This window comes from Carlito syrichta, unplaced genomic scaffold (genome assembly GCF_000164805.1).
Source record: "Carlito syrichta isolate Samal-C Ts95f unplaced genomic scaffold, Tarsius_syrichta-2.0.1 Scaffold304726, whole genome shotgun sequence".
In the NCBI taxonomy this organism is placed as follows: Eukaryota; Metazoa; Chordata; class Mammalia; order Primates; family Tarsiidae; genus Carlito; species Carlito syrichta.
Genome location: NW_007248822.1, coordinates 750 through 26,881, shown reverse-complemented (window position 1 = coordinate 26,881; position 26,132 = coordinate 750). Strand labels below are relative to the sequence as shown.

The 26,132-nt window shown below is 44.0% G+C and overlaps 1 protein-coding gene across 1 annotated transcript in view; it reads right to left on the bottom strand.

Annotated features, from left to right (window-relative positions):
- Nucleotides 1-12,531: 12,531 nt before the first annotated feature.
- ANKRD29 (ankyrin repeat domain 29) overlaps nt 12,532-26,132 on the bottom strand; it is a gene marked incomplete at its 5' end in the record, with an annotated part of 14,148 nt that continues 547 nt past the window's right edge. The window contains 3 exons of the mRNA XM_008060779.2: nt 12,532-13,076; nt 19,244-19,342; nt 23,218-23,313. Coding sequence (XP_008058970.2) covers nt 12,993-13,076; nt 19,244-19,342; nt 23,218-23,313 — 279 coding nt within the window. The remainder of the gene's footprint in view (nt 13,077-19,243; nt 19,343-23,217; nt 23,314-26,132) is intronic.

The following is a 26,132-nucleotide window of genomic DNA, read 5'->3' as shown; positions in this document are numbered from 1 at the left end:
TATATTCCCAATAGAGGAATTAGAAATGCAGATTCTTAAGCTCCACCCTAGACCGACTGAATCAGAAACTCTGGGGGCAGGCCCCACCATTTGTGTTTCTAAAGACCAACATGTGGCTCCAATGCACCCGAAAATTCAAGAACCATGTATTTCCTGGACCCTGATGGGTTAGTTATCTTCCAATTTTATCAGAGTTCTGATGGGGGAAACACACACACACACACACAACTACTTTATTCTTTTAAATTTTTGAATTGTGGTCTCACACTGTCACCCGGGCCGGAGTGCAGTGGCATGGTTATGGATCACTACAGCCTCGACCTCCAAGGCTCTGAAGAGCCTTCCTCCTCAGCCTCCCAAGAAACTGGGACTACAGACACTTGTCACCATGCCTGGTTAATTCTTTTATTTTGGACAGATGAAGTCTTGCTATGTTGCCTAGGCTTGTATTGAGCTCATGGGCTCAAGCAATCCTCCTGCCTCCGCCTCCCAAAATGATAGGATTACAGATATGAATCCTTTGCTCCCAGCTCAGAACTACCTTTAGTAAATAACTGACTTGAATAAAAGCAATTTCAAGTACCATATAAGACATTTCTGGGATGGACAGAAATTTTTTTTGAGTCAGAGTCTCACTGTCACCGAGGCTGGAGTGTGGTGACATGTTCACAGCCGCTGCAGCCTCTACCTGCTGGGCTCAGGTGATCTTTCTGCCTCAGCCTTACAAGTAGCTGGAACTACAGGCACATGCCACCTCACCCAGCTAATTTTTTGGATTTACTGTAGAGACGAGGTTTCACCAAGTTGCCCAGGCTGGTCTCGAACCCCTGGGCTCAGGCAATCCTCTGGCCTTCACCTCCCAAAGTGCTGGGATTACAGGCATGAGCCACCGTGCCTGGTTTGAATATTCTTTTTTTTGAGTTGGAGTCTCACTCTGTCGCCCAGATTGGAGTGCAGTGGCCGCTCCCGGCCACCGCAGCCTCGACCTGCTGGGCTCCAGCGATCTTTCTGCCTCAGCCTTCCAAGTAGCTGGAACTACAGGCGCGCGCTACCACACCCGGCTAATTTTTTGATTTATTGTAGAGATGAGGTCTCGCCAAGTTGCCCAGGAGGGCCACGAACCTGCGGGCTCAGGCAATTCACTCGCCTCAGCCTCCCAAAGGCACAGGATTACAGGCTGAGCTACCGAGCCGGCTTGAATATTCTTTCCACAAACAAACAAACAAAAAAGTCTCTCTTAGGATTTCAGCTGTTGGGGCTCAAAAAATGGTACCCAAAGTATGGTGCTTTGGCATGCTGAGTACATTGAAGTAAGGGAGATTGAAAGGCTTCAGAAGCAGCCTCAGAAGCAAAGTGTCTCTTTGGCCTTCTACCTCTCTCTTGCTCCTCTTTCCAGAAGTCATAGCAACCAGAATTTCTCTTCCCCAAGATGGGTCACAGAAACTAGAACCCCTCTCCCCCAAAGCAAGCCATAAACCTAGAAGAATGACTCCAACCTTTCATCACATTTCTGTGTAGGAACTGGCCATACAGAAAGTCTCTGACCTTCTTTGTCTGGTAGTAGGTGGTAAGACCCTTGTTCCATTGGGGTCCTACCTTTTACCTTTTACCTGTGGGGAAGAAACGCTACACAGAGATGCCAAGAAGAATCAGGACAGGCCTTGCTGGGTTTCCCTCTACCTCAGTCTAATATCATTAGATCACACCCTTGAGGGCCAATTATATCTGTGTACAACTGTCCTGCATCATTGACTCTAACATAAGAAATGAACAGTTTTACTCTGGTCTTTGGGTTATTTCTGAAGGCTCCTTTGTCACATAAAACTTTGATTAAATTGATTTTTATGCCTTTTTCTTGTTAATCTGCCTTTTGTTACAGGAGTGTCCTTGATGGTGGATGAGGATGAGGATTGGTATCATACTCTTTGGCCCCTACAGAACCATGTTAAAACCATTTTCTTTTTCTTTTCTTTTTTTTGAGTCAGAGTCTCACTCTGTTGCCCAGGCTGGAGCCATAAACCTAGAAGAATGACTCTAACATTCTATCACTTTTTGTGTAGGAGCTGGCCATACAGAAAGTCTCTGACCTTCTTTGTCTGGTAGTAGGTCGTAAGACCCTTGTTCCATTGGGGTCCTACGACACCAGGGTGGCTGTGAATGTGCCACTAAACTCTAGCCTGGGCAACAGAGTGAGACTCTGACTCAAAAAAAAAAGACTATCATGTGGCCAGTTACAGTGGCTAACACCTATAATTCCAGCACTTTGGGAGGCCAAGATGGGAGGATTGCTCAAGCCAGGAAGTCCAGGCTGTGGTGAGCCACAATTGTGCCACTGCACTCCAGCCTGGGCAACAGTGACACCCCGACTCAAAAAAAAAAAAAAAAAAGTCATGGCAGATATTTGAGTTGTTTCCAGTTTGGGTTGTCATGAATAAAGTTGTTGCGAGCTCTCTTGTACATGTCTTAAGTTCAATATATGCACTCATTTCTTTTGGGTTCTCAGACTTTTAAAACTCCATACTTAAATAGGACAAATTTTACAGATGTCCTCACTTAAAAGTTTACAGCTATAACTCATGACTTTAATGCCAGTGATGATGACTGACTCAGAAATGGGGCATTGTTGGTCAGACTTCTGGTAAAATATTACTCACCCTAGTGAAGATGTTGGAGTTGGTGATTAATCCTGTCATGGGTTGCGGTGTGATAAGATACTACCAGAGTGGGAATAATTTGCAGTGTAGCAGTCAGGGTTACAAAGTGGCATTCCCTTCTCTGAAAGATTCGATCACATGACCCAGTTTCCTTAGTCTGGGTAGTTTCGGTCTCATCTTTCCTAAAGTCGAGTCCAGTTCTTGTCTTCAGATTATTTATCTTACAACATTAATTGCAGAAATAATAATAGTGTTTCACTCGTTAAAGATTGGTGGGTTGAGGCCGGGTGCAGTGGCTCATGTCTGTAATCCCAGCACTTTGGGAGGTGGAGGAGAGAGGATGGCCTGAGCCCAGGGGTTCAAGACCAACCTGGGCAACTTGGTGAGACCTTGTCTCTACAGTAAATAAAAAAATTAGCTGGGCATGGTGGTCCTTGCCTGTAGTTCCGGCTACTTGGAAGGCTGAGGTGGAAGGATTGCCTGAGCCCAGCAGTTTGAGGCTGCAGTGACTGTGAGCATGTCACTGCACTACGGACTGGGTGACAGAGTGAGACTCCAACTCCAACTCCAAAAAAAAAATAGTTGGAGAGTTGAATCCTGAATCCTAAATCCTAGTGAGGGAGAGAAGAACCAAAGACAGGGGAAGTAATTCTTTCTTTTTTGCATGCTTGTTTTTTTTTTTTTTTTGCACTGCATGCTTGCCCAGGTTGGAGTGTAGTGGTACTATCACAGCTCACTGCAGCTTTGATCCCCTAGGCTCAAGTGATCCTTCTGCCTCAGCCTCCCAAGTAGCTGGGACTACAGGCCTGCAGCACCAGGCCTGGCTAAATTTAAAAAATCTTTTTGTAGAGAGGAGGCCCTTCTATGTTGCCCAGACTGGTCTCAAACTCCTGGCCTCCAGCAATCCTCCTACCTCAGCCTCCCAAAGCGCTGGAATTATAGGCATGAGCCACCTTGCCTGGCTAGAAAAAATTCTTTCTGTCAACAGAAATAAAGCTGACAAGGCATCTAAGAACGGAAGATCTTTAATTAATTTCCTTTAATGGTTAAAACATAACCTCATTCATATTTTAAAATTATCTTAAAGTATTGCTAAAAATAGGGTAAGGGCACCAGGAAAAGATTCTAGGACTTTACAGACCCACTGGTACACAAATTATTTAACTGAGGGCTAAGTATAGTCACAGAGCCTGGAGAAAATATCTTTTTGTTACTGGTTTACTTTTTTGTGTTCACTATGTCAAGCAGGGTCAAGAGGCAGACTGGGACCTCAGCTAGAGGATACACGAAAATAATTATCCTATTTTTTTTTTTTTTTTTTTGAGTTAGGATCTCACTCTGTCACCCAGGCTGGAGTGCAGTGGCATAGTCACAGCTCATTGCAGCTTCAGTCTTCTGGGCTCAAGCAATCCTCCTGCTTCAACCTCCCAAATAGCTGGGACTACAGGCATGTATCACTACGCCCAGCTAATTTTTTGATTTTTGTAGAGATGAGGTCTCACCAAGTTGTCCAGGCTGGTCTCAAACTCCTGGGCTCAAGCAGTCCTCCCATCTCAGCCTCCGAAATTGCTGGGATTATAGGCATGAGCCACTGCACCCAGCCTAATTATCCTAATTTTGCCTGAGAAATAAAAATAAAATTCTAAGCCCCTAACTGACTGAGTGGATCCCCCTGCTGGCCAAGGGGACTCCAAAGAAAACTTGGAAACTAAAGTCACAGCCGTGATGGGTTGGGAGTTTGGACACACCATTGATATAGTTTCTTTCAAAACCTCCTGAGAACCGCATTAGAAAAAATAGCCATAGATGCCTCTGTGACTTGCATTTTTTTCCCGGATACACACTCAAGCTGGCTCTCGATAAACCTCGATGATCTGACATGTGCCTCAGTCACTCCTTCTAGTTGTCATGCTAATAGTTTTTTGCTTGTTAGTGTTTATATTTTTCCATGTTTTGAATCACAAGTAAGTACAAGGGTATGAGCTGATATAGGCATGAAAAATTGAAACACAGGGTGGCTTTGTTTATGGCTGGGTCAAAACATCTTTCTATGCACTAGTTTTTTAGTACCTTTTCACAGTGAGATAAAATTCACCAATGAAAACCAATCAGGCTGAGTGCCGTGGCTCATGCTTGTAATCCCAGCACTTTGGGAGGCCGAGGTGGGAGGATTGCTTAAGTCCAGGAGTTTGAGACTAGCCTGGGCAACATAGCGAGACCCTGTCTCTAAACAAAAAATCAAAAAGTTAGCTGGGCATGGTGGCACACACCTATAGTCTCAGCTACTCAGGAGGCTGAGGCGGGAGGATTGCCTGAGCCCAGGAAGTCAAGACTGTGATGAGCCATGATCATGTCACTGCACTCCAACCTGGGTGACAGAGTGAGATCCTGAAAACAAAAACAAAAACAATCAGCCAGGATAGACAAGCAAGCATATTTTATCTTAATTGAAAAAGAAGGTCAAAGGTCACAAAACGTTAGCGCCCAGGTCCATCTTGGTTTGTGCCATACCTATCTTGTATCTCGGTAGGGTGGTACCAAGTCTGTTTTTTTTTTTCCTGGCTATTTTAATCTCAGCACAAAGCAGCCGCCGCTATACATTCTGACAGTTGCTGGTGATTCCTAGAAAGCATCAAGAGTATCTTCACAAGTGCAGTTCTGTTCAATGACAAGTAGGTTCACCTCAAGGAAGTCACTTATTTTAATGCAAAATGAGCACCATGTCTTGACCGCTCGCCAATCCTTAGCCACAATCTCCATCCCAGGGCCAGAGTTCCTTGATGACTGAACAAGCTCATCAGAAGCAAAGCTGTGGCCCCAAAGCAGTCTGGACTTTTTCAGCCTTGTGTTCTGTGGTCATACTTCTTCCCGGGGTGCGTTGCCTGCTCCCCTCGCCTCAGGACTTACTTCTTCCTCTTTGTGTGTTTCACTTCCAGCTCTCATCCATTTTGTTTCCTCTCCTTTGCTGACTTGCCTTTGTCCTTCAAAGTTTATCTCAGCTTACCATCTCTTTTCCTCTCTGTGGGGACCTCACTCACCCTGTGACTTTGACCATCACTCCATACAGATGATGCCCAAATCAGTAACAACAGCCTTGTCCTAAACACTAAGTTGCAATTTCCAGCTGCCTCCTAGAGTTAATTTCACAGATTCTTCACATCAAACATGTCCAAACTCTATCTCTCCCCACCCCAAATCTGCTGTTCTTCCCTGTTTCCTAATAGTTATTGGCGCCATCACTATGCAAACTTTGTATGCGAAGAAGAATTAACCCAGAGGCGGCCTATCCTTAGAAAGACCTGCTTACAAGGCTTGCTTTTGGCTGGTGTCTGGGGGCTTGGCTGGCAAAGAGTTCTCAACACTGATATAAAACTTTCCCTAGGCTGGGCACAGTGGCTCGCTCCTGTAATCCCAGCACTTTGGGAGGCCGAGGCAGGAGGATCACTTGATCCCAGGAGTCTGAGACCAGTCTGGGCAACATAGAGAGATTCCATCTCTATTATATTTTTTTAAAGCTTTTTTCTTAAACAATAGGAATGATTCACTCTGTCTAAACTGTTTGTACAATGTGGTTTATATTGGATAGCTGTTTCCATCTGGAAGTCTTGAATTTTAATAAATGCTAAGTAGAGGGTGCCTATGTGACCAGCTCCCAATTAAAACCTTGAACTCTGTTGGATGCAGTGGCTCACACCTGTAATCCCAGCATTTTGGGAGGCCAAGGCAGGAAGATCGCTTGAGTCCAGGAGTTCGAGACCAGTCTGGGCCACATAGGGAGACCTCACCTCTACAGAAAAAAAAAATTAGCCAGGTTTGGTGGCACACATCTGTGGTCTCAGTCCCTGTGGAAGCTGAGGCAGGAGGACTGCTTAAGTTCCAGTGTTCCAGGGTGCAGTGAGCTATGGTGGCACCACTGCACACAAGCCTGGGTGACAGAGTAAGACCTTGTTTCAAAAAACAAAACCAAACCCTGAACTCTGAGTCCTTGATGCATTTCCTTAGTAGACAGCACTTGCTGTCACAACTTGGTTGCTGCAGGAATGAAGCTGGCCCTGTGGGATTCCACTGAGAGAGGGCTCTCAAAGCTTGTGCTTAGTTTCCTCTGTTTTCACTCCATTTTCCTTTCCCCTTTGCTGGTTTTGCTATAATCTGCAGTCTTCTTCTTCTTTCATTTATTTATTTTTTGAGTGCAGTGGCACGCTCATAGCCACCACAGCTTTGACCTGCTGGGCTCAGGCGATCCTTCTACCTCAGCCTTCCAAGTAGCTGGAACTACAGGCATGTGCCACCACACCCAGCTAATTTTGTGATTTATTGTAGAGATGAGATCTCACCAAGTTGCCTGGGCTGGTCTCGAACCTCTGAGCTCTGGCAGTCCTCTCACCTCAGCCTCCCAAAGTGCTGGGATTATAGGCATGAGCCACCGCACCTGGCCCTTTTTTGGGTTGTTTTTTAACAGATGGGTCTTGCTGCGTTGCCCAGGTTGGTCTTAAACTCCTGGGCTCAAGCAATTCTCCCACCTTGGCCTCCCAAGGTGCTGGGGTTACAAGTGTGAGCCACTGTGCCAAACTCTTTTTGCTGTAATCTTAACCATGAATATAACTATGTATGTGATGAGTCCTGTGAGTCTGCCTAGCAAATCTTCGAACCTAGGGGTTGTCTTGGGGACCCTGATACACTCTCGTAGAATTTAGTATTTCTTTTCTTTTCCTCACCTGCTATATTTACTTCAATTAGTCACTGATTATCATTAGTTCCATTATATAAGTTTTAAAAAACATGTCCCATACTCTCCACCCTTGCTGCTCTTATGCTACAACTGTGGCTCCATCTGGGCACCCCCGTCCCCTTGCCTTCCCCAAAAAGCAGAGTCCCCAAGATCGGAGGACAGCACCAAGCCAACACTACAAAGGACTGTCTATCTCAAAGCCAGTTCCTTCAACTATAATATGGGGATAGTAATAGTGCCCATATCATAGAGTTGGTGTCAAGGGTAAATGAAAAAAATCCATAGACTCTTGTCGGGAGCAGGTGTGATGTGGGGAGCAGAGGAGTGCTGTCACTTAGCAGACCTTGCATAAAGGCCCCAAGCAAAAGGAAGGTCTGGCTTGATAGCTCTGCATCCTAGCCAAAGGCAGGGGATGCAGCCTGCTACATGAAAGAGCCTCTCAGATGCCTGCACATCTGGGTACATATAGTACAGATAAAGCCTGAGCTACAACAAGATAACCGTGTTTAAGTAGCAACAAAATTCCACTATAGCTCCCTCACAGACCATGATTCCTTTCCAACTTTCTTTGTGCTTAATTATAAAATAAATATGCTGAGCTAGTTCGGGGCCACTTCTCTTCTATCAGAGGAAAGTGTCCCACCTGGCCCCAGCTTTTCTTTATGTCTCTGTGTCTGTGTCTTAATCTCTTGCCCTGCTCTCAGGACCGCCAGTTTCTATGAGATAACAATAGCTTTTTGGGGAGGAGGAGGAGTTTCACTCTTGCCCAGCAGACTGGAGTGCAATGGTGGAGTCACGACTCATCGCAGCCACGAACTCTTGGGATCAGGTGATCCTTCCACCTCAGCCTCCTAAACTGGGACTACAGACACATGCCACCACACCCAGCTAATTTTTGTTTTGTTGTAGAGATGAGGTCTCGCGGTGTTGCCCAGGCTGGTCATGGACTCCTGGACTCAAGTATTCCTCCTGCCTCAGCCTCCCGAAGTGCTGGGATTATAGGCATAAACCACTGTGCCTAACCTGAATGAAAACTCTTTGGAATCATCACAAACACAATAGAAATAATAAAATTATATGTTCATTGGTAACATAAAGGTTAAAGATCTATTTAGGATCCCAAAATATTAATCTATTTTCCAACAGAATTGAATTATTCACTCTTAAATTCCGTGCTTTAACGATCACAGAGCAGGCTGGGCTCGGTGGCTCAGCCTGTAATCCCAGCACTTTTGAAGGCTGAGCAAGTGGATTGCCTGAGCCCGCGGGTTTGAGACCAGCCTGGGTAACTTGGCAAGACCTAGTCTCTACAATAAATTTTTAAAAAAATTAACCAGGCATGGTAGCGTGTGCCTGTAGTTCCAGGTCCTTGGAAGGCTGAGGTGGAAGGATTGCCGGAGCCCAGCAAGTCGATGCTGGGGTAGCCATGGGTGTGCCACTGCACTCCAGCCTGGGCGATGGAGTGAGACTTCAACTGAAAAAAAAAAAAAAAAAAGTGTATATATATATATATATATATATATATATATATATATATATACCCAAAAAAAATCACACAACAATAACTTGATTAAGAACAAACAGAAAAAGCAGCAAAGGCAAATCAGGTAGTACATTAATTTATTTTAAATTATAACATGGAATGTGTCATCAAACAAATAAGTGTAATGAAAAACCTTTGTAATTGAAAATAAGCAGATGATTTGCATAGGAATTGCTAGTTTTAGCTCTAGGATGCAGAGCTGAATTGCAGATTCGATACATATACAAACTAAAACGCCAGTTTTAAAATAGCAGACCTTCTCTGTACTTTCTTTGGTAGGTGATCAATCATCTTCCCTGCTACAGATAATCTCATCTAGATCAAATTTGATTCTTCTGAGCTAGACACCTCTTCCAGTAAGAGGACCTCCACAGTTTTAAAGCACCTGGGCTTGCTTTTATGACTCATATTGCTCAAGAACGCTATCTATGTCAAACAATCTAAGTAATAAGCCAATGCCATGTTTTGTGAAAAACATTAAGCTTGTGACTCATCACATTTTATCTTTTGGAACTTCGCTATCAGTGTCTATAACAGTCTTATATCAGTGATATATAATCCTTATTTTTGACATAAGGGCTAAAGGGCAAAACACAAACTATTTAAGGCCATATTATTTTCCTCTTCAAAAAGAATATAGCTTTTTGAAATTCTCTTAAGGGAAAACGTGTATTTATACAACTTTGCTGAAAAAAACATCAATGAGAAAATTGGCATTGCTTTTTTTTCCCCCCTCCTTGAGACAGGGTCTTGTTCTGTCGCCCAGGTTAGAGTGCCAGTGGCACAATCATGGCTCACTGCAGCCAGAACTCCTGGCCTCAAGCGATCCTCCAACCTCAGCCTCCCAAAGTGCTGGGATTACAGGCATGAATCACTATGCCTGGCCTGCCACTGCTTTTTAGCTTCCAAAAATGTTAACGTCTGGGTGTTTTAGCAACATAGAACTTTCTAATCTTTTATCCTGAAGTAAGATCGCAGGATTTTGGGATAGCTAGTCAGGCTGTCGGCACCTCTGGGGGCTGTAGGCTGCTTGTTACTGGCTTTACCTATGATATCGATAAAAATAAACTGATTTTTATTGCACTGTTAACATTTTAAGAGACTATCTTCTAATTTCAAAAATTATATTCTATTACTTACTGACTTTAAAATAATGCCTCTAGTACCACTGCAAGTTGATTAAGCAAAAATTATTCTGGAATCCCAACATTTCCCTCCATCTTGACCTTTTTTTTTTTTTTTCAGCTAGAGTCTCACTCTGTCACCCAGGCTGGAGTGTGGTAGCACACTTACAGTCACTGCAGACTTGATCTGCTAGGTTTAGGTGATCCTTCCGTCTCAGCCTTCCAAGTAGCTGGAAGCACAGGCATGTGCCATCACACCCAGCTAACTTTTTTATTTATTGTAGAGATGAAATCTCACCAAATTGTCCAGTCTGGTCTCAAACCCCTGAGCTTGGGCAATCCTCTCGCCTTGGCCTCCCAAAGTGCTGGGATTACAGGTGTGAGCCACTGCACCCGGCTCAACATGTCTTTACATAGAACATTGGCTGGAAACCAGAGCACAACATGAACAAGAAAACTAAAGATGTGTTTAAATAATAGAGATTCCATCAGTGTTTATTATGGTAGATTATAGGAAGAAGGTTTGATTTTTGTGTGTGCAGTTAGGCACTGACTGAGAAATTTAGACACCGTTGATTGTAAAGTGCATTGGATATAAATTTGATTCTCCTTCAAAGGAATAATTAAATAAAACTCAAGTTTCTTTCTTGGAATCAATCATCCCAAGAACATGCATAGATGAACACTTATTAAATGCTACTAACAGTATTTTATTGTTTATACTCCTGCAATAGTGATAGCAACATGTTGTACTTGCATATAACATATTTCATCCAGAGATCTCTAAGTCACTGTATCAAGCAACTTGGTGTAGGAAAGTCAAGATACCACAGCACAGTAGGTCTACTTAAAGCATGGGAAGTAGATTCTCAACAGTAGAATCAAAGTTAAAGGCTGGATGCTGTGGCTTATGCCTGTAATCCTAGCACGTTGGGAGGTTAAGGTAAGAGGATTGCCTGAGCCCAGGGGCTCAAGACCAGCCTGGGCAACTTGGTGAGACCTCATCTCTACAATAAGTCAAAAAATTAGCTAGGCGTGGTAGCATGTGCCTGTGGTTCCAGCTACTTGAAGGTTGAGGTGGAAGGATCATCTGAGTCTAGGAGGCTGAGGCTGCCATGAGCAGTGGTCATCATGATTGTACCACTGCTCTCCAACCTGGGTGACAGAGTGAGACTCCAACTCAAAAAATAAAAATAAAAAATGATTTTTTTTTTTTTCTGGAGTCTCACTCTGTTGCCTAGGCTGGAGTGCAGTGGCATGCTCACAACCACTGCAGTCTCTACCTGCTGGGCTCAAGTGATCCTTCCACCTCAGTCTTCCAAGTAGCTGGAACCACAGGCGTGCGCTACCACTTTCAGCTAATTTTTTGGATTTATTGTAGAAATGAGGTCTCGTTAAGTTGCCTAGGCTGGTCTTGAACCTCTGGGCTCAGGCAGTTTTCTTATCTCGCCTCCCAAAGTGCTGGGAATACAGGCATGAGCCACCACACCTGACAAAAGAACCAAAATTAAAGATCAAAGAGAGAAGCCTCAATTTCTTGTGGTTTGTAATTTTCCGAACTTCCAAATTTGCCATTGGTATCCTGATATACCTACAATGTTGACTCTAAGTAAAAATGATTTTTAAGCCGGGTTCGGTGGCTCAGGCTGTAATCCCGCGCCTTTGGGAGGCTGAGGTGAGTGGATTGCCTGAGCCCGCGGGTTCAAGACCCGCCTGGGCAGCGAGACCTCATCTCTACAATAAACAAAAAAATCAGCTGGGCGTGGTAGCGCAGGCCTGTAATTCCGGCTAATTGGAAGGCTGAGGTGGAAGGATCGCCGGAGCCCAGCAGGTCGAGGCTGCGGTGGCCGGGAGCAGCCACTGCACTCCAGTCTGGGCGACAGAGTGAGACTCCAACTCAAAAAAAAAAAAGATTTTTATATGTCAGGAAAAAGATGAGGATCAACTAACAAACAAATGCAAAACATGTCTTTTCTTTTTTATTTTAGAGACAGGGTCTCACTCTGTCACCCAGTCTGAAGTTCAGTGGTGCAACATGACTCACTGTAGCCTCAAAATCTTGGGCTTAAGTGATCCTTCCACCTTAGCCTCCCAAGTGAGTAGCTGGGACTATAGGCATGTGCCACCATGCCTGACCACAATTTGTCTTTTCTGTGGTACAACAGTCTATCTTTGAATAGCACATGGTGGAATGTTGGAAGTGACTATTTATTTACTTATAGATACAGGGGTCTCACTACATTCATTGCCCAGACTGGTCTCTAATTCCTGGTCTCAAGCAATTCTTCGCTTTGGTCTCCCAAAATGCGGGGATTACAGGTGTGAGCCACTGTACCCAGCCAAGGAAGTGACTTTTTAATAATGTAGGTTTTAATGTAGGTTTATGCCTCATTGATTCATAAAAATCATGGCTAAATCCTTGGGTGGAAGGAAACATTTTACACGGAGTGACATATATTTGCACATCAAATAGGATAAAAGTATAGCACACCTACATTTAACACAGAAGTAGAAGTACATGGATTCACTCCCCCAAGGAACAAAGCTGTCTGTCTCCTTGCTTAGTACTGAGAACCCTGCCCTGTCCATCTTAGAGTTTGACTGAGAGACCCAAGTTAGCATAGTTGAAAATGAGTTTCTGAGGAATCCTGGAATTCGAGAGCATGCCAGGCTCCCTGGAGCTGAGTTACAGGGCAGTGAGAAACCCATGGTAAAGGGGAAAGGGTCCCTGAGTTGTTCTGGACCCAGTGAAAGAGCACAGTTCTTCTTGTGAGGGACCCACAGGATGGGCATTCCAGGCATTTTCTTTCTTAAAAGAATTTCCAATCACTGCAGCCTCCACCTACTGGGTTCAAATGATCCTTCCACCTCAATTTTCAAACAGATTTCTTTTTGGACAGCGTGGATAAGGCTTCTGTCTTTCTGCCAAATATGGACCTAAATTAGTTCTTCCTGGGATCTTCTTTACTTCGGAGGAGACGCAATATACGTTCATTTTTGGTTAGTTCTGCCGGAAGTTCATTGGCCTGAAAGAAGATGAGATGGGTATTAGCAAGTTTCCACAGCTGGTGCATTTTTGGGGAGCCCCCCCCCAAGGAGGGCCACCTGGCCCGCATTTTCTCCTTCACTAATGAAAATTCCCCACTGGACTCATTCTTGTAAAAGAAGGCATTAAAGGTCTCCTTTAAGCGTATCCATGTTACTTGCAATTTTCTTATCTCATCGTTAGAGATATTTTTCTATCCAGCCAGATCTCTTACTAGACTGCAATCTCCCAGTGAGCAGGACCCAGGTCTTATTAATCATTGTATTTTCATCTCTAGCACAATGCCTAACATGTGCCTAATAAATTCTGGTCAAATTAAATTGGTATCTTATATTTAGTTTATTACATGAGGTGGTCTATCTTTTAGGGACTCAGGATTCAGCCCAGATATCTTTTGATGAGAAGGCAGGGTTAGGAAACATCTAGACGATAAGAGACATCTGGGAAAGAACAGCTTTGGTGGCTACAAATTTCCACCTGACCCAGTCTTACTGTAAGTTCTTTTCACATTGCTGTTGAGACATACTTAAGCCATTAGTGAGCCAGCCCCCACTACAGGCAATAGGTGTTTTGGGGCAGTGGTTCTCAAACTTTGTGGTCTTAGGACCTCTTTACATTCTTAAAAATTATTGGAGACTCTAATACACTTTTGTTTTGAACTTACTAGCAATAAAAGTTGAGAACATTTACAAATATATTTTAAAATAATGTTTGACAATACTATTTAAAAATAATAAACCTGTTGTAACAGGCTAAGAAGTGATCATTTTGGTTATGTAAAATAACCAAAATAAATTTTTTTTTTGAGTCAGAGTCTCATTCTGTTGCCCATGCTGGAGTGCAGTGGCATGCTCATGGCCACCGCAGCCTCAACCTGCTGGGCTGAGGCAATTCTTCCACCTCAGCCTTCCAAGTAGCTGGAACTAAGGTGTGTGCTACCATGCCTGGCTTATTTTTTGATTAATTGTAGAGATGAGGTCTCACCAAGTTGCCCAGGCTGATCTCCAATCCCTGAGTTTAGGTAATCCTCTCACCTTGGCCTTCCAAAGTGCTGGAATTACAGGCTGAGCCGCTGAGCCCGGCCAGGTGCGTTTTCTTGAGATCATCATCATACCTCAGTACACAGCAGGAGTGTTTTAGGCATACTTGCCATTTTGTCATACAGAACTTTAAAAAGATGTGTAGCAAGGGTCAAGATTTAATTCAATTAACAATTTTACTGCTTCACTGACAATGTTCTTAAGTAAAACTGGTATTTTGGTAAAAAATAATTTATAATATAACTTACAAAGGTTTGTAAAATATTTTGCCAGCATAGCTAGGTACCCCTGCTTCCACGTGTATGAAGGCTCCAACAGTTTCATCCACCATTAGAGCAAATGTCAGCCCAGTGAAAATCAAGGCAGATAATATCTTTGTATTATTGAGAATATTGTCTTGGTTTCTTCGAGCCTCTGAAATGGACCATGAAGACACTCCAGGGTCCAAGGATCATGCTTTGAGAACTGTTGTAACAGAGGAATCAAAAGAATGTTTCAGTGGGGCACTGCGGTTTATAACTGTAATCCCAGCACTTTGAAGGCGGAGGGAGGAAGGGGGATTGCTTGAGCCCAGGAGTTTGAGATCAGCCTGGACAACATAGCAAGATCTCTCAAAAAAAAAAAAAGGATGTTCTGGGAATTTCAGGGGAGACTGTTAAAGGTTAACAAGGCACACAGAAAGGAGAATGGGGCTTGGCTGTAGGTGTTAACTGTCACATTTTTTTTTTCTCCTCCAGACAAGCCTGGAACCACAGCTGCTTTATCTGGACCTTGATCCTAGATGAAGCGTCTGCAGTTTTACCTTCTAGGCTGGATCCTGCTCCCTGACCCCGACCTGCTGCCCTCACATTGGGAATTATGAGTTTGCCACAAAGGGTCTGCTGTGCAACGTGTCCTGTAGCTGTACCCCTGCCTACCACAAAGGACCCCGATGCTGATGCTCGAGCCAATCAGAGAGGAAATTGCTATGCTATGCTACCATAGACGAGAGGCCCTCCGTGGCCAAATTCTGTTTTTTGTATTGTATTGTTTTTTGAGTCAGGGTCTCACTCTGTAGCCCAGGCTGGAGTGCAGTGGCACGATCACAGCTCACTACAGCTTTCACTCCTGGGCTCAGGTGATCCTCTCACTTCAGCCTCCTGAGTAGCTGGGACTACAGGTGTGTGCCACCATGCCCAACTAATTTTTTGATGTTTTTGTAGAGACGAGGTCTCATTTTGTTGCCTAGGCTGATCTTGAACTCCTGGGATTAAGCATTCCTCCCACCTCGGCCTCCCAAAGTGCTGAGATTACAAGTGTGATTTGCCATGCCTGGCACAAATTCTAATATTAGGTTAGTTCCTGCAGGAACAGACACTGGGCAGACCTAACACCTGGGCCTGCAGAAAAATACTCCTGGTAAACAGACCTAAGCTTGATCCAGTCTCAAAGTCAATAGGAATAACTGAGCTATCTGTCTCAGTTTCTGGTCCATGGTGAGCAGGCTGGCAGGTAGCAAGAGGATCCACCACATCCAGGAAGAAGGGAGCTAAGAAGCTGTGCCTCTGTCAGCCACTCTGGTGACTTGGTGTTCTGTGTAGCCATCCCATGAATGCCCACATCCTTTGCTCTATACCCTCAGATTGTGTTGTCAAGATTCAGTCAATCACACCATTCTGTGTGTCATCCATGTTGTTTTAAAAACCTGATCTCATTTCTCCCTGCCTAGGAGTCCCATGGAATTCTCAGGTTGCTGAGGTCGTGTGGATTGATCTGACGGCTGGCACCCCAGGTCAGCCCTATCAGCCATCTTATTTATCGTGGAGGACCGTGGTCCATATTCACGATACGACAGCATCAATCCACTCTGTTTCCCCCGCTGTTCCTGGATACGATGTATTGTGAGAGCTATGTTGGGGGTGCTAGGAACACAAGACCCCTCTACCCAGGGTGGCTATAGCATGAGGATTGGCTCTTGTCACTCTACTGCAACTGCTTTTTTGATCGTTTTATTCTCCCACTAAACTCTGAGCTCCATGAAAGCAGAGACTGTGTGAATCTTATTTACCATTGTATCCCCAGCACATAGCAAAGTGCATGGTATCTAGTAGGTGCTCAATAAATGTTTGTTGAATGAATGAACAGAGGCCAAGAATACCCCTTCAAGAGTCCTTGGTGGCTGCTGAAATCCCAATACCCTTCCTTCTGGAGCTGCCATTAAAAAAACTAGAGCTGGGCGCAGTGGCTTACACTTGTAATCCCAGTACTTTGGGAGGCCAAGACCGGAGGATGGCTTAAGCCCAGGAGGTTGAGGCTGTGGTGGGCTGTGATTGTGCCACTACTTCCAGCCTGGGTGACAGAGTGAGACCCCGAATTAAAATAAATAAAATAAAATATAACATAAAATATAGAATAACATAAATAAAATAGAAGACTGGCTTCTAAGGGGTGGCCAGCAGGTGGCTTCCCTGGCTGCTCCTCCCAGATCCCCAAAGGCATCTTCAATGAGGCTCCAACATGAGCACTCACACACATACTTAAGTAGTTCTAGGGAGGGTCCAAAGTCCAGCATTCTGCCCCCTGGAAATTACCCATAACCCATTATTGCTGATGGCTATTCCATTCTTCTAGGAAACACACAAGGAATTGCTTTTTTCAGTTTCTATATAAAAGTACTAGCTGGGCATGATGGCTCACGCCTGTAATCCCAGCACTTTGGGAGGATGAGGAGAAAGGATTGCCTGAGCTCAGGGTTCGAGACTGGCCTGGGCAACTTGGTGAGACCTCGTCTTTACAGTAAATAAAAGAACTAGCCAGGCAAGGTGGCACACGCCTGTTGTTCCAGCTACTTGCAAGGCTGAGGCGGAAGGATCCCCTGAGCCCAGCAGGTGGAGGTTGTGGTGGCTGTGAGCGTGTCACTGCACTCCAGCTTGGGCGACAGAGTGAGACTCTGACTAAAAAAATAAAAATAAAAATAAATAAATACATGTACTGTTATTCCTCTCTTGCCTGAATTCAGGACCAGAGAGTTCACCAACAAAGACCCATCTCTTTAGGAACTCTGTGTACAAGGTCTAAAGGTAAGATCTAGGCATGGTGGCTCACACCTGTAAGCCCAGCACTTTGGGAGGCCAAAGTGAGAAGACTGTTTGATCCCAGGAGTTCAAGACCAGCCTAGGCATCTACCGAGACCTCATCTCTACAAAAAAATCAGAAAATTAGCCAAATGTGGTGGTAAGTGTCTGTATTCCCAGCTACTTGGGAAGCTGAGGTGGAAGATCACCTCTGAGCCCAGGAGGTCAAGGCTGCAGTGAGCCATTAAAAAAAAAAAAAGAAAATATCTAAAGAAAGGTCATGGTGATTTCAATTGGCTTATCACACAGTCAGGCAGCTAATGGAAAATAAATTCACATATCTCAGAGAGATAAGGAGAGTATCCTCAAGCAACTCAATGGTGAGATGGGGAAATAATTCTCCTCTTGCTAAGGAAAGTAAAAAAAATGGCTCTTGGCATGTTGTCTAATTAGTACTTCTTAATAACTTCTTTTCAAAATGTCATGAAATACTGTTTTTGTTTTTATAATTTAAAAAACATTACACAAATTATGCAATTTAAAGAGGAAATATAAAGTGCAAGTTGTTTTTCATATCCCTCTCTCCATCTTATAAAAAGAAAATAAATTATAATAAAAATATATATTTTTTTTGAGTTGGAGTCTCACTCTGTTGCTCAGACTGGAGTGCAGTAGCCGCTCCCTGCCACCGCAGCCTCTACCTGCTGGGCTCCGGCGATCCTTCCGCCTCAGTCTTCCAAGTAGCTGGAACTACAGGCGTGCACTACCAAGCCCGGCTAATTTTTTGATTTATTGTAGAGATGCGGTCTCGCCAAGTTGCCCAGGCAGGTCTTGAACCCGCAAACTCAGGCAATCCACTTACCTCAGCCTCCCAAAGGTGCAGGATTACAGGCTGAGCCACCGAGCCCGGCTCCCTCTCTTGGTCTTAACAAGCCCTGATACCACTTCCTCCTCCAAAAGCTGGTCGTTTCGTCCATTTTCTCCAGACCTTTCCCAAGTTACTCGCCTCCCCTGCACTTGTTGGCAGCTTAAGCTGAATATGAGGAAGTACAGTGACAATCTTTTTTTTAAAAAATATTTTACTTTTAGACATAGAGATGGGGTCTTGCTATATTGCCTAAGCTTGTCTTGAACTTGAACTCCTGGGCTCAAGCGATCCTCCCACCTCAGCCTCCTCAAGTGCTGGGATTACAGGTGTGAACCACTGTGCCCAGTCAGACAACCATTTTTATCTGTTGTTATTGTACACCTTCCCACCTCCAAGTTTGGCCTGATTGTAAATTAAAGAGTTTGAAAAAAATAAGGGCCTGGTTTTGTAACAGTGCTGTGTACTCTTGTTAACAATATAAAGGTAGCATTTTCCCAATGTAGTCACCAAATATAGCACAAGCAATTCTCAAGATATGAAAGACCAACTTATGGGGATGGTGGTAAACTGCCAGAACTGTGACATTTTGGAGGCACATCTTTGATGATAGAACAATACTTAGTCCCATCATGAGCCCTCTCCCCCATCCCCACACCCCCGCCAGAAGGCTGCACCATTATTGTTATTTAGTTAGTTAGTTAAGTTGGGGCTTCACTCGGTCACCCAGGCTGGAGTGCATAATCACAGCTCACCACAGCTTCAACCTCCTGGGCTCAGGTGATCCTTCTGCCTCAGTCTCCCAAATAGCTGTGACTACAGGCACACATCACTAAGCATGGCTAATTTTTTGATTTGTTTATAAAGACAGGATCTCGCTATGTTGCCCAGGCTGGTCTCCAACTCCTGGGCTCAAGCAATCCTCCCACCCAGGTCTCTCAAAATGCTGGGATTATAGTCATGAGCCACTGTGCCCAGCCTGCACCACTGTTAACTGCAAACGACTGATAGATAATACAGGGTTTTGTGTACCTGTACAATTTCCTGGGTCCAAGTATATGCTTATAAGTACTTACTAAAAGCAACCATGCATGTTCTTAGGGTTATGGTTAGAATGAAGGTGTTCATTCTGGCTTAGGAGGGTTCTGAGAGGGGCCCAGTGGAGTTAATGGGTAGGTTAAGTGGGTACCTTGTTTCTCAGGGATGGGTCCGCCCCTGCTTCCAGAAGCAGTGCGACTGTTTTAATATTCCCACTGAGCACTGCCGCATGGAGTGCCGACGTCCCGTTCTAAGAGAAAACAATAGTGCGTGTCAGGAGTGAGCTCACAGCCATCAGCACATAGCCTGGCTTTCATCATAAACCATCTAAGTGATGAGGCAGACATGTCAGAGCCTTACTCTTGCTTCTCTTGCTGCGTACTCTTTTTTTTTTTAAAGCTGGAATCTCACTCTGTCGCCCAGGTTGGAGTGCAGTGGCATGCTCACAGTCACCACAGCCTTGACCTGCAGGCCTCAGGAGATCCTTCTGCCTTAGCCTTTCAAGTAGCTGGAACCACAGACGAGCACTACCATACCTGGCTAATTTTTTGATTTACTGTAGAGATGAGGTCTCACCAAGTTGTCCAGGCTGGTCTCGGACCCTATGGACTCAGGTAATCTTCTCGCCTCAGCCTCCCAAAGTGTTGGGATTACAGGTGTGAGCCACTGCATCCAGCCTGCCGCGTACTTTTCAAAGTCCCATCAGTACCCAGCATAGTGTACCCAGGTACACAGCCCACAGTTGGACTAAATATTGCTAAAGCTCCTTTGCAAGTGAAACAAGGCATCTGACCCAGGGGGCACATGACTACATGGTCACAAGAAACAGACAAGTCTGTTTCTTTCTTTCTTTTTTGAGTTGGAGTCTCACTCAGTTGCCCAGGCTGGAGTGCAGTGGCACACTTACTGCCAACCTAGTGTTTACCCACTGGGCTCTGGAGATCCTTCCGCCTCAGCCTTCTAAGTAGCCAGAACTATAGGCACACACTATCACACCTGGCTAATTTTTTTGATTTAGTGTAGAAACGAGGTCTCACCAAATTGCCCGGGCTGGTCTTGAACCCGCAGGCTCAGGCAATCCTCTCGCCTCAGCCTCCCAAAGTGCTGGGATTATAGGCTGAGCTGCCATGCCCGGCCGACAAGTCTGTTTCTTACACTGCTTTTGTTTGTTTGTTTTTGAATCTGGGTCTCACGTTATCACCGAGGCTGGGGTGCAGTGGCATGCTCATGGTCACCACAGCCTTGACCTCTTGGGTTCAGGTGATCCTTCCATCTCAGCATCCTGAGTAGCTGGGACTACAGGCGTGTGCCACCACACCCAGCTAATTTTTTTTTTTTTTTTTTCTGTAGAGACAAGGTCTCCTTATGTTGCCCAGGCTGGTCTCAAGCTCCTGGGCTCAAGCAATCCTCTTGCCTCAGCCTCCCAAAATGCCTGGGAGACTTGGACAGTTTCTTATACTTTAGAACTTACTGAAGAAAAAACAACAGTGCTGTGCCAAACATTTTTGTTCTTCAAAGGCCACACATATAGAGTCTTTGTACTTTTGGTAAACCACTCCCAGTAAGGCTATAAGCCACATGGGTGACATTGCATGCCAGCCTGGGAGACAGAGTGAGAGCTGCTTAGCTGAGGGTCTGCCCTGTTAGACAAGCTCCAGAGATACTCTGTCCACTCAGACGGTCAGGAGAGTGACCGTGGGGGTTATAGGACTTAAGAGGAAGAGTATTTGGGGTGAGGCAATACCCCTGAGCACTGAGTTGGAGCATTCTGAGCACAGAGGGACTGTAGATGGGTTCCTGATGTTTGCAAAATCTACTGCAGATACTTCTTGAAATAAGGAAGGAGCTATATGCAGCACATAACCGGATCTGGGAGAAGAGAGGAAGAGAATATAGCAAACTAATATAATAACAATGGGACCGGGGATGGAGCACGGTGGCTCACATTTATAATCCAGTGCTTTGGGAGACCAAGACGAAGACTGACAAGAGGATAGCTTGAGGCTGGGAGTTTGAGACCAGCCTGTGCAACATAGTGACCCTGTCTCTACAAAAAAAATATAAAAAGTAGGCAGGTATGGCGGTGCATACTGTAGTTCCAGCATTGGGAGGCTGAGGTGGAAGGATTACTTTGAACCCCAGAGTTTCAGACTGCAATGAGCTATGATTGCACCGCTGCACTCTAGCCTGGGCAACAGAGTGAGACCCTGCCTCTAAAAAAATAATAATAATTTTAAAACAGGGAAGTCGGAATTCACTTTTATAGATGGTTTATTCTTACTTTACAAGCAATTTTAACAAGCATAGCTTTCTGGCTTCCAAAGTTCATGGAAGATCAGAAGTAGCTCATGAGGACGGGGGAGAGGAGGCAGCACATGACAATAGCAGTTCTGCATTAGCTGACAGCAGGAGCAGGAATAGTCTAAGAATATAAAGAGCAAACACAAAGTATCCCAAAAAGCCTCTGGGGCCATTCAAGGGCAAATTGATTTTATTATACACATGGATAGACTCCAAGGGCACAGCCCCAAATCTGCTGAGCCACTGTGTTCATTTAATAAAACAGGACGGTATATACTAGGGGTCGGAAAACTTCAGCCAGGGGGCAAACTCGCTGCCTGTTTTATGTGTCCTGTAAGTTGAGGATTGTTTTTATATATTTACTTCTCAGCGATGAGAGTCTCATTCTGTCACCCAGGCTGGAGCACAGTGGAGTGATCATAGCTCACTGCAGCCTCAAACTTCTGGGCTCAAGTGAATCTCCCACCTCAGCCTCCCAAGTAGCTACAGGTGAGTGTCACACTGCCTGGCTAATTAAAAAAAAAAATTTTTTTTTTTTTGGTAGGCTGGGCATGATGGCTCATGCTTGTTATCCCAGCACTTGGGAAGTCAAGGTAGGAGGCTTGATCATGCCACTACACTCCAGCCTGGGTGACAGAGTGAGACCTAAAAAAAAATTTTTTTTTTGGTAGAAATAAGGTCTTGTGATACTGCATAAGCTGGTCTCAAACTCCTTTGCTCAAGCGATCCTCCCAAAGTGTTGGAATTACAGGCATGAGTCACTATGTTTAGCCTGTTTTTACATTTTAAAATTATGTTTAAAAAGATTAAAAGAAGAATGTTTTGCAACATGTGAGAATATGAACTTCCACAAGTACAATGTCTGTAAATAAATAAAGCTTTATGGGCATGTAGTCACTTTTTTTTTTGTATTTTCTACGGTTGCTTTCAGGTTACCATAGCAGAGTGGGGCAGTTGAGAGAGACCTTCATGGCCCACGAAGCCTGAAATATTTACTATCTGGTCCTTTACAGAAAAAGTGTGCTGACCCCTGACACATACTATAGTTTTGGGGCTCTGTTCTCTAGGTGACCAGGTCTCCAAATTGACATGTTTTCTAAGGCTTCTCAGCAGGTGTCTCAGGCTTATTTTATTTCACTTAAGGTATCAAAACAGAGTGGATCTATGCTCAAGATAATGAAGAGAAGGAACATCAGTGTCTGTTCTTCTTCCTTGATTTCACAAATCCTTCAGATAACATCAATATGGTTCAATTTCCAATTTAGCAATTTCATTACTACCATCTAATTGTTTTTTTTCCCCCTAGGAAAACTAGGTAGTGACATTCTGTGATTCACTCTTTTTACCACCTTCCCACTTCTGCCAGTGCTCATGAACCTCCAGTGTCAAGAAGCTGTAGGCGTGTTCTCTTTTTCTTTTTTCCTGTTTTATTTTTTTTTTAAATGGAGATGGGTCTCACTATGTTGCCCAGGCTGGTCTTTAAATCCTGAGCTCAAGCAATCCTCCTGCCTCAGTCTCCCAAAGTGCTGGGATAACAGGTGTGAGCCACCACAGCCTCTTTCTTTCTTTCTTTCCTTCTTTCCTTCCTTCCTTCCTTCCTTCCTTCCTTTTGGAGATAGGGTCTCACTATGTTGTCCAGGCTGGTCTCCCATACATTACAGACAGGATTACAGGCATGAGCCACCATGCCCAACCTTGGGTTCTTTCAACAACACAACTAACCAGGTTAAGTATACCCAAATTCTACTCAGTCCCCAAGTGTGGACTTCTTATTTTCTAACCTCTCTCTTTTACAGATTGGAAACATTTGTTTTTAGGTCTTACCTTCAAAATACCAAGAGTAGGTGAGAATTTAAGCAACTCCTCAATAACATCATTATACCCATTATTGGCTGCTTTCAATAATGCTGTTGTGCCATCCTTAACAGAAAGAGGAAGATAAAGGTTGATGATTAACATATGTCTGTGTTGCCACATGATCTCACTTATATGTGGGAGCTAAATGGTCATAGAGATAGAAATAATAGACACATGGGACACTAAAAGGGGGGAAGCCGGCAGGGGGGTAGGTTTTGAAAGTTACCTCTTGGAGGATAGCTCGCTTACTATCTGGGGAATGGGCCACTGGTGAAGTCTGATCCCCACCAGTACACAATATGTTCACATAGCAAACATGGACTCCTGAATCTAAAACAGAAACCCAAAAAACAACAACAAAAAATATGTCTGTGTTGGCTGAGAATGAAATGTCAATTGAGAACTGGGAGAACTGTTGTCAGAAACAAACAAACAAAAAAATGTGTATATTAAGCACAGATTAACAAGGCTTCTTAAACTAGGAGAGCATCTTAAACAGTTAATTCTGCATGAAATTCTGCATTAGATAAAATATATGACAATTTTTTCCATTTTTTAATTAAAAACTTTTTTTTCACTCATAGTTCCAGTTGTAGAAATGTAGGTGTGAGGTTGGAGTGAAAATGTGTGACTTAATGTTATCTTAGAACCCTGCCATTTGGGAATTCATAGTCTTTTAGTCTCTTAAAACACTGGATGAGGGACAAGGGGAATTTCAAGAACATATGAGGCGGACCCCCAAAACCCTGTAATTTATTTATTAAAAAATCATGTATTGGCCAGGCACAGTGGCTCATGCCTATAATCCCAGCACTTTGGGAGTTAAGAGGATTGCCTGAGCCCAGGGGTTGAGACCAGCCTGGGCAACTTGGCAAGACCTTGTCTCTACAATAAATCACAGAATTAGCCGGGTGTGGTGGCCCATGCCTGTGGTTCCAACTACTTGGAAGGCTGAGGTGGAAGGATTGCCTGAACCCAGTTGGTTGAGCCTGAACCCAGTTAGTCAAGCTGAAGTGGCCATGAGCATGCCACTGCACTCCGGCCTGGGTGACAGAGTAAGAATTCAACTTAAAAAAAAAGTTTATTTATTCTTACATGTTTAAACTTCAGTTACCTTCAAGGTACTCGGTTTGTTGCAATACACCTATCAAAATACTTTATAGTTTTTGAACTCACCAATTTTGATGACTTTTAGTGCTTCTGTTTTTTTTTGTTTGTTTGTTTCACCTCTTCCACATCAGCAAAACATTTCCCTTTGAGGACTTTTTTCATCAGGGAAACACACACAAAAAGTCTATTGCCGTGAGATTGGGTAAATAGGGAGGGTGAGGTACAGGGGTCATGCCATATTTGGTCAAAAACTGCTGAACACTCAGCACAGTGTGGGCAGGTGCCTCATCATGGTGGATGAACCAGTAACCTGTTTGCCACAACTCAGGATGTTTGTTCCTCAAATTGTGATGCAGCCTTCTCAAAATTTCCAGATAAAAACTTTGGCTGACTGTTTGATCCGAAGGAACAAGTTCCAAATGTACTACAAGGGACCCACCCTCCAAAAGATAATTCTGGTTTTTGGGGGGTCCCCCTTGTAAATTTAGGGCACTGATGGATCAAAGAGGCATTCTCTTCCTTTCTTGACTTGGCATGAATTGTTTAACTGTCTTCAATGGTTTAAGTGATTGCTGAATTGTATTTACTGTTTTAAAGCCTGATGCAGCCCTCCTGCCCTAGGTGTTTATGTGTGTGGGTGGTAGAGGGTGGGGACGACATGGGAGACAGATGGATATCTGCTGAAAAAGAATGAAAACTCAGCCGGGCTCGGTGGCTCAGCCTGCAATCCCGCACTTTTGGGAGGCTGCGGTGAGTGGATTGCCTGAGCCCGCAGGTTCGAGACCCGCCTGGGCAGGCGAGACCTCATCTCTACAATAAATCAAAAATCAGCCTGGCGTGGTAGCGCGCCTGTAATTCCGGCTACTCGGAAGGCTGAGGCGGAAGGATCGCCGGAGCCCAGCAGGTGGAGGCTGTGGTGGCCGGGAGCGGCCACTGTACTCCAGTCTGGGTGACAGAGTGAGACTCCAAGTCAAAACAACAACAACAAATGTATAGTATGAGTAATAAAAAACCAGTTTATTTAAAGTATGTACATCCTACATCTTTTCTTCTACCCTTGGGGCAACAAGGTGCTAGGCTGTCATTTTCTTCCATGCTTGGAATGGCATAGTGCTAGGTTCTCACCATTTCAGTTGGATAATTTTGAAAGTTTAACATATTGCCATCAATTTTTATAGGGAGCCAAAGTCATATTATGAAAAAGAATATTAGGCTAAGGGAAGCATTTAAGACACTTTTGTAAACAGTGTAAAAAGGAAGGAGGGGAATGCAGAAAATCAATCCATGACTTTTCACCATTTTAACATGATTGTTAACATTTTTATAGCCTTCCAGTTTTTTTTAAGCATAAGGTTTTATTTTATTTTTAATTTTATTTTTAATTTTGCTCTTACAAAATTTTAGTTATATTCTGCATGTGCTCGTTGAGTTTTCCAGTTTGCCAATAATTCTGCTAAAAGGTTACTTTAAATTTTCCAGAGAAAGACTTTGTCCTTAAATTCTCACAGTACTCTTAGGGGACTATTTACAACCACCTGCTTTTTTCTTTTTCATTTTTAATGCTTTTTTTTTTAACTGTGGATGAGATTGTGTGCTTGGTGCTGGGGATACAAACAAGAAAAGATGTGGTCCTTATTTTTTAATGGAGAGAAAAACTTGGCACTTCAACAATTAAGATGCAATTGTATGGTGGAGCTGAGTACAAAATATAAGCAGAGATGCCACCAAGAGTGATGGCCAGGCTCTGTGTGGGGAAGTGAAGGAAGGAGTAA